The sequence below is a fragment of the Salarias fasciatus genome, chromosome 22 (genome assembly GCF_902148845.1).
Source record: "Salarias fasciatus chromosome 22, fSalaFa1.1, whole genome shotgun sequence".
Taxonomy (NCBI): domain Eukaryota; kingdom Metazoa; phylum Chordata; class Actinopteri; order Blenniiformes; family Blenniidae; genus Salarias; species Salarias fasciatus.
In genome coordinates this window covers 18,649,887-18,662,862 of record NC_043765.1, presented here as the reverse complement: position 1 = coordinate 18,662,862, position 12,976 = coordinate 18,649,887, and the positions used below count along the sequence as shown (strand labels likewise).

Sequence of the window (12,976 nt, the reverse complement as noted above, 5' to 3'; positions counted from 1 at the left end):
AGAGTTTCTCAATACAATGAACTAAAAAGTCCCCCACGTGAAAAGCGGACTTGTCTGGGTTGAAGACATTCGGCCCTCTAATCAATCATTATTATTGTGCTCCCTCTGCTGTTTCTCTTAGAAGCCAAACAAGATGGGGTGAGAAAGTCGACAATGGATGAAGAGTCGCATGACGTCCCAAAAAGAAAAGCCTCCAATCCTCTGGATCCAAGACGTTTGCCCTCATGGGCCGACTCTGTCGTCGCTCGACTCCCTCAGGCTGACGTGTGTCTTCACCCCAAAGAGATGGACAGCTGTCTCTCTTCCAAGCACCAAACGGAGAGCGTCCCCGTGTTACCAGCAACACCGACGGAGGATCCAAAATCCATGTCATCTGCTCCGGTTGACCCTGAAGTCGCTCAGACCCTGCCAGGAAGCAGGGAGCGGCCGGCTGACACGTCTTTGGAAACATCGGTCAGATCCTGTGCAAGTGACTCGGCTGAGCTCTCCCTGCCAGCCGCATCCGCAGGCCCCCCGCTGCAGCCGAGTGAGGAGAGCACCTCTCTGTCAGCTTGCGAGTCCATGGCTGTCGACCCTGCTGAAAACCCTACCTCCCTGCCTCCTCAGCCTGAAAACGTGACGTCTGTACCTGACCAAAATGCACCCCTGGATCCCTTCGTAGCTCTGTCACAAATAATAAATGTACTCAGGAATCAGGCTAAAGGCAATTTGTCCACTTTGCCGGCCGAAGATAACGTGAAGCCCGTGAGCCACTGTGCCGTCACGACGGCGCCAAGTGATGAAGGAAAACCGTCCCTGCTGAGTGCATGTGGAGATATGAATACAACTGGTGGGAATTCTAAGATTTCAGGAGAAATTCCTGCTGGCCTTGGTCTCCAGAATCAGCTTCTCACCCAAAGTGCCATCAAATCACCTTTTGAGGGCAGTCGCATGGGGGACGACTCCCGGCTCACAGCAGCTGCTGCTGGTGTGTCCGTCACTGCTGCTACTGCCTCCCCTGCTGACCTCCCCAGTGATCCACAACATCCACAAGGCGGCTCTGACCAGCCGAGGTGGAGTGCTGTTGCCACCGGCGCCGCAACGCCTGAAACGTCCGACACCTCTCCCATTAGAACCATCGTACTCGGTAGAGGAAATTACTCTTACAGCTCCAGCGGCAGCTCTGCAGACCCAGTCCCCAGTGCGGTGAGCGGTGACCCCCAGGTGGGCCTGTCCGCAGCCTTAACGGCACCCACGCATGGCACAAATGAACTTTCAGTTTTCAAAGCCCCGGTCCACCCTGACCTCAGCTCAACTTTCACCCCTTCTGTCAACACGGTTGTTGCCAACAGCGCCGGCTCTTCCGTCAGCACCGGTGCTGACAGTGTCGTCGCCCCTCACGTCCTCTCTGCCGTCAACCTCCACACTAATACTTTTGATCCAGCCGTGAACCCTCATGCTAACTCTGCTGGCAGCACTGTTGCCAACCCCTCCCAGAGTTTTTACCACTCTGCCATGGGGTTCCCCCAGACCTACCCGGGAGTAAACTTCCTGCATCTGCAAGCAGTTGGACACAGTTCAGCAGCTGGGATGGAGGCCATGTGGGCAAACATGGCAATGCAGCAGCAGCAGCCGCCGCCGCCGCCGCAACCGTATCAGCAGCCGCCACTGCCGCCGCAACCGTACCAGCAGCCGCCACTGCCGCCGCAACCGTATCAGCAGCCACCACCGCCACCGTACCAGCAGTTGCCACAACCGTATTCGCCGCCACCGCAACTGTATCCGCCGCCGTTTCAGCAACTGCCGCCCCCGTTTCAGCAGCCACACATGTATCAGCAGCAGCAGTATCAGTATTATCAGCAACAGTGGTATTTAAGCCAGCAGCAGAGCCAGTACCAGCAGTAGCATATCCAGCAGAATGGGTGAGCGGTTTCTGGACAAAGGAGATTTAAAAAAAAAAAAAAAAAGGTGTCGCTTGGTGTTTTGTGTGTCGTCTTATTGACCTTACCAGCTGACTGTTGATAAAGCTTTGTCTACCCAGTTATATTTCTAATGTTGAAAAGCTAATTTTTCATTGTAGCATTATGGAGTTCTCATGTTGACGTGTAAAGAGATATTTCTACTTTAAGGGACGAGTCAAAGAAAGTAGCAATATGAAGCCACTTTGGAGTTTTTCTATTTTAATGAGCAGTATTTTTCCTGAAACCTTTGTGGCAGTTTTATATCGGTATTTTATGTTTTAATCTTGAGCTGCTTTGTTGATTGAAATGTATCTGGGTTGTTTTGTTTTTGAATGAATGTTGTAAATTTTTGATACAATTTTTCTTGTTTGGCTGTATAAAAATTTAAAATACATGTATGTGATGTGTATGCCTGGTTGATAAGACCACGTTACTACATTGTCGTGTCATTTATAAACTACCCTGCTGACATTAAAACCTTTTTTTTTTTTTTTTTTTTAACGGTCATTGGAGCACTAATTTATTCTTAATCTTTCAGTGCCATGCTGTTGATGAAGTGCGGGCCCTGTAAGGTTCTTGAACGTCTTAGTGTACGTACCTCCGCTGGTGATTAGCAGGTGACTGTCTAAAAGCTCTCCTCTCGTCGCCTTCTCTCTCTCAAAGGCTCATGATCAGTGTCTGCCACATTGCCCCTTCCTTTGCGCTGCATTACATTTGTTCCTGCACCAGCAACTTGGTGTGTTCAGGCTTGTGGACATGGGCAGGATGTGATTTAAAAGACCTGAACATGGTTGGAGTCAAGAACCATCTCTGGCTGTGTAGCATGTGAGGGCTGATGGACTACAGCAGCAGAAGACCACCGTGCCGGGTGACTCTCCCGTCGGCTCACAACAGGAAACGGAGGCTCCAGTTCATACAGGCTCGACAAGATCGGGAAACGGTCTGATACGTCAGGATTTCTGTTTAGTCAATCAGATGGTGTGTGAAATGGATGACAGCCTCTTCCATTGTTCTTCCAAACATATTTAGTGTTTATCCCCAGATTAAAAGAGGAGTAGTTTCTCTGCATGAAGAGAACTCATCAGCTGAGTTATGACTTTTCGACAGAACTCTCTTCTTCATGTCTCTTCTGTTTCATACTAACCTGCCGTATAGACTGTAATACCCCTTTCCCACTGGCCCAAACAGTTTAAACCCACTAATAATCTGCTCCTCATGGCAGTGGGGAAGGTTTCATTGGTATGTTGACCTGGGTTGATCAACACTGCAAGCAACCCAGGTTTTAAACGGCTCACCTCCAGTGGGAAAGGCAGACCCGGGTCGAAGCGGTAATTTACGTGACGATGCGTGTTAGCACACTTGTTGTTTTTGGACACAGCGTGAGATATCCTTCGTCAAGATAAGATCAGCGAGCTTCTCTTGATCCATAGAGAAGTGGAGATTCGTCAACAGGTAACGGGGACGGTGCTCCTCTGCATCAGAACATGGCTGGAAGTGATCTGGGATTTGCAAGCTGATGATCCAGGCACCAAACTACACAAGGGCATCAAGAGAGATCTAATACAGAACCATTAGAATTAGAATATGAAGAGTGATTAAAGATCAGCCTGATCATGCAAATTAGACAGTGATCATGCATATATGACCTCTGACCTCTGAGAAGATGAGGAGCGGACCCCTCGGGGCCCAGATCTCAGCCACCAACCCAGGCAGACATCCACGCACAGGTCCAGGAGGGGACAGAGGAAGGCCCTGGCCAGGACCCCCAGCAGCCAGGGGGCCAAGATCGGCAGGTGCCAACGGACACCCAGAGCCCCCCGCTCCCCTCCTTCCTGTACACCCGTTGCCTGTTAGTTCATGTTACAAACAATCCCAGTCCACTTTCATTTCTGTACAGAACTTGAGCTGAATGATGCTTTCCACATAGTTTAAAGAAATCTTTATTACCACAATAGAGAGAGCAGAGAACAAAGACCAGAGGAGACACACCACAAGAGACAGACCACAAGAGACAGACCATAACTAGCACTAAAACCACCAAGCAGGATCTGCACAGGTGAAAAGAGAATTGTGGTGTGAGATGTTACTGAATTAACTCATACCTTGTCGTGCATTCAGGGTGAAACTAAGCTCACGCAGAACCGCTTGTATAATCATGAAGAACATATGGCTGTATTGTTTAAAAAAAAAGCACTCAGGGTTATTGGAACTCAAGCTACCAAGGTGTGACACACACCTCATCTGCTGGTGAATCAGGCTTGGACAACCTGTTTGTTTGAAACAGGAAGCTGAAACACCCATTTTTCTATGCTGTCTGGACATTTTAGTGGCTTACATTAAATTATGGCAGACTCACGAGACACAGTCTTGTACTCAAACAGTGAGATGGAGGAACGGTTGAAAAGATCAGGTGGAGAAGCAGCAGATGTCACCAGCAGGAACTTCTTCGTTCCTATGATGGAGGATCAGGGAGAGAGATTGGCTGATCAAAGATACATGTGTATATTTATCTAAGATGTTTTTTTTTATATGGATCTTGACCCACACAAACATAAACATCATATTAATTTTATGTTTCCTTCTTCCAACACACGTGATTCAAATGATCTGCTCATTATCAAGCTCTGCAGAAGGAGTTGGAGGAGGGAGGCATCTCCATGCTGGACGGGAGGCCTGACGACCGGAACTGGGAAACACTAAGAGCAAAAACTGACATGAATGTTTAAAGATGTGGTTTATATTTAGATGTTTTTTGTTTGTGTCATTTTTTTTTCAAGATATTGTTTGATTACTGCATTATTTGTGTTGTTAAAGGCAGCAGGTATAATTTATTGTGCTATTTTACTTCATCTTGATTCATTTTGCACATGTCAATAAATTAAATTAAATGATGCAGCTTATTACCCTGTTACTCTGTCACTTTCTTTCCATTTTGTGTGCTTAGTAACAATTTGCTTATAGGAATGGCGTTTTACTGAACATTTCATGTTCGCTGTTGTCATTTGGCACTTAATGATTTGGCTCCTTATCCTGTAGATGTTCCAGGGTCATTTTGGTAACATAATCAGAGATTTCCAGTTAAGCTTTGGAATTTGTTAGGATGTAGTTTGAAGAACTGCTGGTGCTGTGACTCTGAATGACCGATGATAAGTCACTCAGTAGACCTCACAAGTTACGCCCTTGATTGGAGGTTCTCAGTATTGTGAACCCAGCCTTGTTTTGCATATACTAGGCCATGGTGGATGCCCCTTCTTTTTTTAAATCTCCCTTTTTACTCCTTTTCATTTATGTATTCAAGTAATCTCATGTATGTTCATTTAATCATATACTGTCACATACTCCCACTCATGCATGCTGACTGCATTTAACTGATAAGATATGTATGTAACCTCATGAGTTGGTATCTCATCCTGAATGGTTAGATCTGACCTTGAAGAACTCACATGCGGATCCCACGTGCACTGCATGCATGCATGTTTTTTTTGTTTTTTTTTTCAATTTTTCTGAAAATGTTTGACTGCAGTGGTGGAAATAAAGGAAGAGTGGAAAACCTGTTTGGGGCTCAGTTCGTCAGTGTCAGGCTCCAAAGGCTGCCAGTATCCTCCTCCACATGTGAGGAATTTTCTCACACTCTGCAGTCAGGAAGGGCCTCATCAAGGCCACACAGGCAATATTCAGGGCAACAGCTTTCCTAAGTACAAACCAGACTCGTAAACAGAGATTATACAGCAGTATAAAGACGACACACATTCTGCTGATGATTGTGCAGAAGGGTTTTTGCTGATGTCCCATGTGTTTCTATCTCTGTTTTGTCCCAGTCGGTGCATGTCAGTAGACAGTTTAACAGTTTGTAACTAAGGCTTTTCTGTATCTGTGCACTAAGGAAGCTCCTGAGAAGGTCACATATAGATAAAGTCTGTCTAATGGGATAAAATGTTCTTCATACATTCCACAGACAGCAGATGTGAGGCTTTTTTTTTTCTTCTGAGATTACATTTAGGACAATGAAATACTGATGGACTTTTGGCAAGATGAGATTCAGAAATGAAAATATGCATTTCATGGGAAGAGTAATGGCTACCTGACTGGAAAGCAGGAAAAAATGACTTTTAAGTTTTGCACAAAAAAGTCATTTTGTCACTTAGAGATCATTAAACTATGACAAAACCTTAAAAGAAAAAACACACAGCTCACCAAGTCACTATGTCTATGCGATTTCGTTATGCAGTCTAGATGATTTATTATCAGTTTTTTTATGATTATAAAAATGCAGTTTCATCCTGAAAATGAAATATTATTTCTGTTAAAACATTCTAATTTGATTTTTATTCCATATTTACTTCCACCGGAGAGAATGATTTGGCTGGTTTGAGATGGAAGATGTCAGCCAGACTTGGCAACCCTGCTTCCTACTGATTAAAAAAAAAGTTAGACAAGAAAAGACTTTCAAAAGCACGTGACACGTTCAAATCAAGACCGAACGAAGCTGTGTGCATTAACATAACCAAAATAAGGTTGATAACACAGGTGTGCGTGGTTTTGAGAGAGTGTATTTTGAGTTAAGGTGATTTCGGAACTGGCAACACGGATGAGGTCTTATTGGTGGGAGTAGCAGCAGATAAGAGAGAGAGCTCGTCTCATGGCCACACTGCAAACTTTAAACCAACAGCACTACCTTACACCCAGCTTCACAGAAAACGTTTTTTCCATTTAACAAGCGGTTTGACACGCTGTTTTATCGGTGAGTACAATGAGACTGAGAGTTTCTGCTAAAGTTCACAGACTGACTTGAGTTCCTGTTGTCTGCTGCTCGTTAGCTCCACAGTGATTTTGTTGTTGAGCCGTTTGTTTTAACACATGTCAACATGTCTTAATTGCGTGAAATACCCGGTGGGTCTCGTTACCTCTCCCTAATCTGTAAACCGACTAAATGAAACTATTGGTAAATTAATTTACGTCGTTTGTTTCCAATTATCGTCCCTGAATTGAGACCATGGGGTCTCGAATCAACAAAAACTTACGGTAACTATGACTAGTAATTTTCTCATTACTTGTTACCTCCGAATTCATTGATCTCATTTGTAAATCGTGTTTAAAGCCAGTAATACTGACACGCTGTTTGGATTTGCTCGCCATGTCTCGCTGTGCTCAGTTCAGTGATGATGCTACAGCACCATCTGGTGGTCACAGTCCATCCCTACACCCATCCATCTGTCATCCATCCGTCTGTCCCTCTATCATCCATCCATGATCCATCCATCCCTCTGTCATCTGTCCATCCATCACCTGTCAATCTTCCATCCATCCATCAATCATACATTCATCTATCTATCTATCTATCTATCTATCTATCTATCTGTCACCCATCCATCTGTCTATCATCCATCCACCCTTCACCCATCCATTAATCCATCTATCATTCAACCATCCATCTATCATTCATTCATCACCCATCCATCTATCTTTCAACCATCCATCTGTCATCCATCCATCACCATTCATCTATCATTCAACATCCACCCACATGTCATCCTTCCATCCATCTATCACCCATCCTTCCATCACCGACCCATCCATCTGTCATCCATCCATCCATCTATCACCCATCCTTCCGTCACTGACCCATCCATCTGTCATCCATCCATCTATGATTCATCAATCTATCATTCATCCATCCATCCATCACACATCCATCTATCATCCATTACCCATCATCCATCCATCAATCCACCTCCCATCCATCCACCACACATTCATCCATCCTTCCTTGGCTGTCATTAGTTTTTGGTTTCTTCTGATATGCCCTTATATTTTTGTTTTTTTTTGCCTCGCCTTCTGCTTTCAGGCGGTGTTTTCTTCATCAGTGAGATGCAGCCAGGTAGGACACACAGACGCTCCTCTTTAACTCTGCGTCTTATCCACCACGATCCTCCATTTCTTGCAATCGAGCCGGTTTTGATGCCCTCTCTCTTTGTGGGTGTCTCAGCCCAGAGCCAGTTGTTTGAGTCCCTGAAAGCGTATCTCAACAACAGCAGGAGATTGCAACCTGTTATCGGTCTGTAGGGATGTGTCCCCCATTTGAATATGTGCGGTCTTTTTTGTTGTGTTTTCCATGACTTTAACTGCATTGTTGTGTTTGTAGGCCTGAACAGCATTACAGAATGTGTAACAGCAGGTGCAGTGAACAGCGCGCCACTGTACTTCTGTATCGTTTGTGTGTGTCGGTGTAATAAATCTGACATACGAAACCACATATTTGGAAGCCACCATCGGTTCAATTATATTGTAAGTGCTACTTTGGGGAACTTCATGGCCAGGTTGAGTGATACCTTTGATTCAGTGTTAATGTGGATTATTGTGCTCTACAGAAAGCATGGCACCCCGAGTTATTGATCGCATGGCAGGAGGATAACGACCTCTCTGCCATGGCATGGCCCCTCATGGAGCTGGCCAAGATGGTTGAGGAAAAGGAGGGACCGGGACAGGCCCGGGTATGTTACTTTAACCGTGTCCCTGTGTGTTTCTGGTTGCAAAAAAAATATTTAAATAAGGGTTTACAAATTCACCTTCATGTAAAGCTGATAGAGGTTCGAGAAGCGTTGTACCAGAAGATGACGACGCTCAGTGAAACCGACGGTCAGTAAATTATCTCAGCACCATCGCCTTTTGTTTTCTGACTTCTGGGCCTCTTGTTTCCTTTCATTAGATTTTTATTTATTTGCATGTACATCATTGCTCAGTCACTGTGGATGTTCTCCCCGTAACCCTCCTTAGCTGTAACTCTGACAGTCCTCCTAAGAGGTGATCAGGCTGAAGGTGGGAGCTGTGCTGACACGACTGCAGCTTCGCACAGTCCCACCAAATCGCACAGGGTTGTTCTGCAACACCAAGAGAGAGGCTCTGAGGAATCTGTCCAGGGCGACACGCCGTCACATGAGGTCTCTGCACACTGACCTGTGTCTCTGCATCGCTGCTTTCATTCAGTCAGACAAATGGTAAACAGTCGTCTTGACTCTAAAAATTGACAATCCTCAGAAATCTTGCGACAGCTCGGAGAACACCAGCTGTTTTCATGGCTACACAGGAACTGAACCTCTTATTGGTGAGCACGCTTTGAATCGTAACGGTGGACTGATTTATACCTGAGGAGAGTTAAAGCATTTCACTTCTCCAACAGGTCTTCTCTACGTGGTCGAGTACCGGAGTGAAGATGGCTCCTCTGGCTGCTTCTTATGCCACTGCTGCCGCGTCAGATCCAACAAAAAGGACATCGTTGATCACCTCACCGGCTCCAGTCACCTCGTCAACTACTTGGTCAGCGTGCTGTGGATCATCTGTCTCCATAGACTCATTTTGCAAACCAGGTCTTGGATTTTAACGACAATGCGTTTGTGCAGATGGAAGCTTGTCCTGAGCAGGTGGAGGGAGTGAGCGTTGATATTAAAACGCTGCAGTCGCTCGCCCGGACAGTGGAAAAAAATGATTGCAGAGGAGGTCTGAAGGTATCTCATTTTCTTTTGTAAATCGACTTTTCTGCTGTGAACAAGCTCCATGTAAAAAAAAAAAAAAAAAAAAAAGACATGGTCTACTCTCCACAAAGCTCTTTGTTTCACGTCTCAACATCTCGCATCCCCAGGTAGTAAATGTACCAGAATCCCTCTGTAGACTGCTCGCTGCCAACAATTACCACTGCTGTAAGTACAGACGCTTTCCACTCGTCTTTCATTCTCTTTCCTTTGACTCCTGTGGTTTGACTTGTGAGTATAAAATATCTCCTCCTCACTGTACGCTCTCCATAACGGGACAAGCAGCGATCTATCATAGCTATTTAGATGAAAAAATAAAGCATATACAGGCCTGTGCGGCTTAGGTTTTTATACATTTGTAAGCTGTAGACAGAAGTTCCTAAAGCTTTTACATTTAAATGAGAAACTGCACCCCGTGCAATGCAAATTACGCTCATTAAACTGTGCGTATGTATATTATTTAATCAGTTCTCTCATAAATAGGTACTTTTTTTCAGCAGGCCTGTTTAATTGTTCTACAATAATGCTGATTTGAACTCTTTGTTTTGTGGTTCGGCGCACCTTGGAGTGCGTTCTGCTGTTTGTATACCGCTTGATGCTGTTTTCAGGTTTAAAGATACTGCGTGGTGAATGGACTCACGCTGATGTTCCCCTCCAAGGTAAACGTAAGAGATTTTCAGCTTTGTGCTGTTTTATTTTTTCTCTGTTGTAACCTGTTGTTGTGCTGTTTCTTCTACATTCTGGAAGGGCCGGGAGTGACGGAGACGTCGGGCCGCTTTGCGCCACACAGAAACACTGCGAAGCCGTCAAAAAGGAAGAAGAAGATGAAGGGCAAGACTGACACTGTGTTCAGCGTGAGCCTGCCTCTTTCTAGTGGTCCTTTGCTGCTGGAGAGGACGTCCTTCACTGAGGGCAGGACTTCTGTGTCCTCCGGATCACCTTCAGCAGATCTGGATCTAGATCACTTCCCAGAGTCTGGATCATTCACAGGAAATGATGATGATGATGGTGAAGGTACCTCATCGTCTGAATCCTCTCGTTTCCAGCTCGATGAAGGTGACGACGTGGATGGACGTATTCGAAGGAAGAATCTCATAGTCAGTTTGTTTCAAGATGTGAACAGTTCTCCCAGTGAAGGTTACAGCCGGTATGGACATGTAGCTGAGACGACGGACCGCGAGGCGTTTGAAGGAAGGAACTACAACAACCTGACGGTTCGTCTGCAAACATCGACTGAGACGCGCCAAAGCGAATACGACCCTGACACACCGAACAGCGGACCGATGGCGGCTGCGTCTTATTTGCCCGGCTACAGTCACTGGGAAGGTGGAGAGGATTATTGCTACGCGTCGACTTCAAAAGACGAAACCGGAGCGGAGGGACACGCCTGCATGGGCTCCGGCGCCGTTCAGCATTACGACCAGCAGCGGCTCGGTTATCAGCACGCGGCAGGATGCGCTGCAGGTCCGCCGGCAGGCGTCCCGCATGGGCCTGGCGATGGCTTCTACCATCCTCTTCCTCATTTATATGCAGCCAGAACACAGACTCTGGACGGCAGCGTCGCACCAGAGGCGAGCGATCAGCTCCACCAGACCCAGACTCAGCAGACACACCAGGGCTTCGACGGTCACTGGGCATAGGCACCAGCTCTCTAGCCCGTTTTAAACTGAACGAAATGTTCTGAACATGCCCTGAAATCCCATCAGAACAAAGGTTCTCAAAGTGTAGGGGGGGGTGAGCCCCCCCCCCCCCCCTCCTCCCAACAAGGCTCTTGTGTGAGACAGACCACAGTTTAGCCATTTTACCATTTTTGTTTCCATTGCACTCGCAGAAAGTTTAGCAGTTTGTGTTTTAGAAAAATGGTGAATAGTTTTTGTTTCTTCTCACAATTTTGAAAAGATAAAGATATTTGAAGGGAAGTTTTCTCGCCGTGGGAAGTTCGCCCCACCCTGTGAGGACCAGACTGAAATATTCTTCAGGTGAAATATTACACAGGAAACACGCGGCTGTAGAGTTCATCATTTCACTGTTCACTCTTATTTTTGATTCTCTTGATAGTATCTGTTCAAATCTGCATCTTTTTTTTTTCTTTTTTCTTTTTTTTAACATTGTCATGCAAACGGCTACATTTGTTTTGGTCAAGCTGTGCCTTAAAACATTTCAGGAAAACTTCAAATGAGATTCATTTAGTCTGTCATGTTACACGATGGACTTGTTCTCTGTAGTCACTTGCAAAAGTTACCTTTTTTTAAAAGAAGAAACATGTAACAATGTTTGAGAAGTTTTGCTGACGTTTTGTTCTTTCCCTCCATCGGTTGTGTGATGAGGTTGGTTGATCATAGGAACCATTTCAACGTTAGATTTTCACAAATGTAGAAGCTGCAGTTTATCAGATTTCATTGACTTGCTACTGATCGTTTTCATACCTTGTGTCACAATTCTCGGTACAAAAGCACACAGTAGTTGTAAAATGCGTAGTTACTCGTAATGTGGTTGAATTTGTGTTGCTGTCAAAGGCAGTGCAGCGACTCCTGGATCCTGTTTGGCATTAACATTACAGTTATGAACATTACAACATTGCAGTTCATTCAGAAGTATTCATACTCTGAGAAAATGTTCATTTCGTCATTTTCTCTTTTAAAAACAATTTTAATTGTATGAAGAATAAGTTTTATAATTTCTGCATCAAGTATTCAGGTGATTTCTTTTACTTTTCACATTTATTTTGTTTTTGGTCTATTTTTTGGGTCACGCTGTGTGTTTTCAAAACACATGGAAGTATTAGCTGCACTGTCTACTGCTGGAGTTCATCCTGCACTCACCACTGCCCCCTTCATTGAGGCATTTCTTGTTCTTTCCTGCATTTTTCTGGTGGTTTAAGTGACACATTTCTACTTGAAAAGTAAAACGTAAAGCACACTTATGGCTGAAGGCTGTTTCCAAACTTCTTTTCCAGCTTGTTGACCAAATAAAATTGTGAATGTAGAGTTTAGATTAGTTCCTGTTTGTTTTAAATCACTTTATGTAATTTAGCTGGTGAATTAACACAAATCTGCAAACACAGAGACCACGTTTCGGATATCTGGATGAGCTGAAACTTTGCCATCAGTAGATTCTGTATTTCGTTCAGACCGGACGACTCTGATTTCACCTGAATATAATATGTCACTAGCATGATTTTAACAGCAATTGCTAAATATATTGTTCTAACACTGCAAAACTGAAGTCAGAATGAAAATGACTAAGAAGAACCCAATAAGCTCTGATGGATTGTTGATGGATCGCTCATCAAAATAAAGGAGACGGTCTGGCTGTGGTCTGTCACAGCAGCTCCATGATGAACATCACAACGAGGAGGCTGCAGGTTAGTTGGATGTGAGAAAGGGGTGTGTGGCAGGATGCTACAGTCTCCTCTAAGCTCCCTGATGAATTCAGACCGATGTGTGAGGCAACTTCCTGCCTCGACTTTCAAAATAAAGGCTTTAGAAATAACAGATTTCTGCAGCCTTT

The 12,976-nt window shown here is 44.9% G+C and overlaps 2 protein-coding genes across 5 annotated transcripts in view; both read left to right on the top strand.

Moving 5' to 3' along the window:
• The window catches only part of LOC115409219 (uncharacterized), a 38,958-nt gene extending 36,939 nt beyond the window's left edge, over window positions 1-2,019 (top strand). For 3 of the 4 annotated variants that reach the window (XM_030120283.1, XM_030120282.1, XM_030120284.1), the window contains one exon: window positions 122-2,019. In XM_030120283.1, the coding sequence (XP_029976143.1) occupies window positions 122-1,884 (1,763 nt within the window). In that variant the 3' untranslated portion in view covers window positions 1,885-2,019. The remainder of the gene's footprint in view (window positions 1-121) is intronic. The other variant, XR_003933917.1, reaches the window with a different exon arrangement.
• A 4,522-nt stretch (window positions 2,020-6,541) lies between these two features.
• LOC115409221 (uncharacterized) lies at window positions 6,542-12,897 on the top strand. The gene is made up of 12 exons (XM_030120285.1): window positions 6,542-6,681; window positions 7,786-7,995; window positions 8,083-8,225; window positions 8,309-8,431; window positions 8,519-8,576; window positions 8,715-8,878; window positions 8,976-9,042; window positions 9,118-9,254; window positions 9,338-9,442; window positions 9,577-9,634; window positions 10,075-10,125; window positions 10,214-12,897. Exons 2-12 carry the CDS (start codon window positions 7,809-7,811, stop codon window positions 11,104-11,106), a joined length of 1,986 nt encoding a protein of 661 aa, XP_029976145.1. The 5' UTR covers window positions 6,542-6,681; window positions 7,786-7,808; the 3' UTR covers window positions 11,107-12,897.
• The last annotated feature ends 79 nt before the right edge of the window (window positions 12,898-12,976 follow it).

Excerpts from the sequence above, each read along its gene's own strand:
- LOC115409221 (XM_030120285.1), top strand. The coding sequence starts at position 7,809 with ATGCAGCCAGGTAGGACACACAGACGCTCCTCTTTAACTCTGCGTCTT. Across the intron at positions 8,226-8,308 it reads ACCATCGGTTCAATTATATT|AAAGCATGGCACCCCGAGTT; the intron begins GTAAGTGCTACT and ends TGTGCTCTACAG. Across the intron at positions 8,577-8,714 it reads GACGCTCAGTGAAACCGACG|CTGTAACTCTGACAGTCCTC; the intron begins GTCAGTAAATTA and ends AACCCTCCTTAG.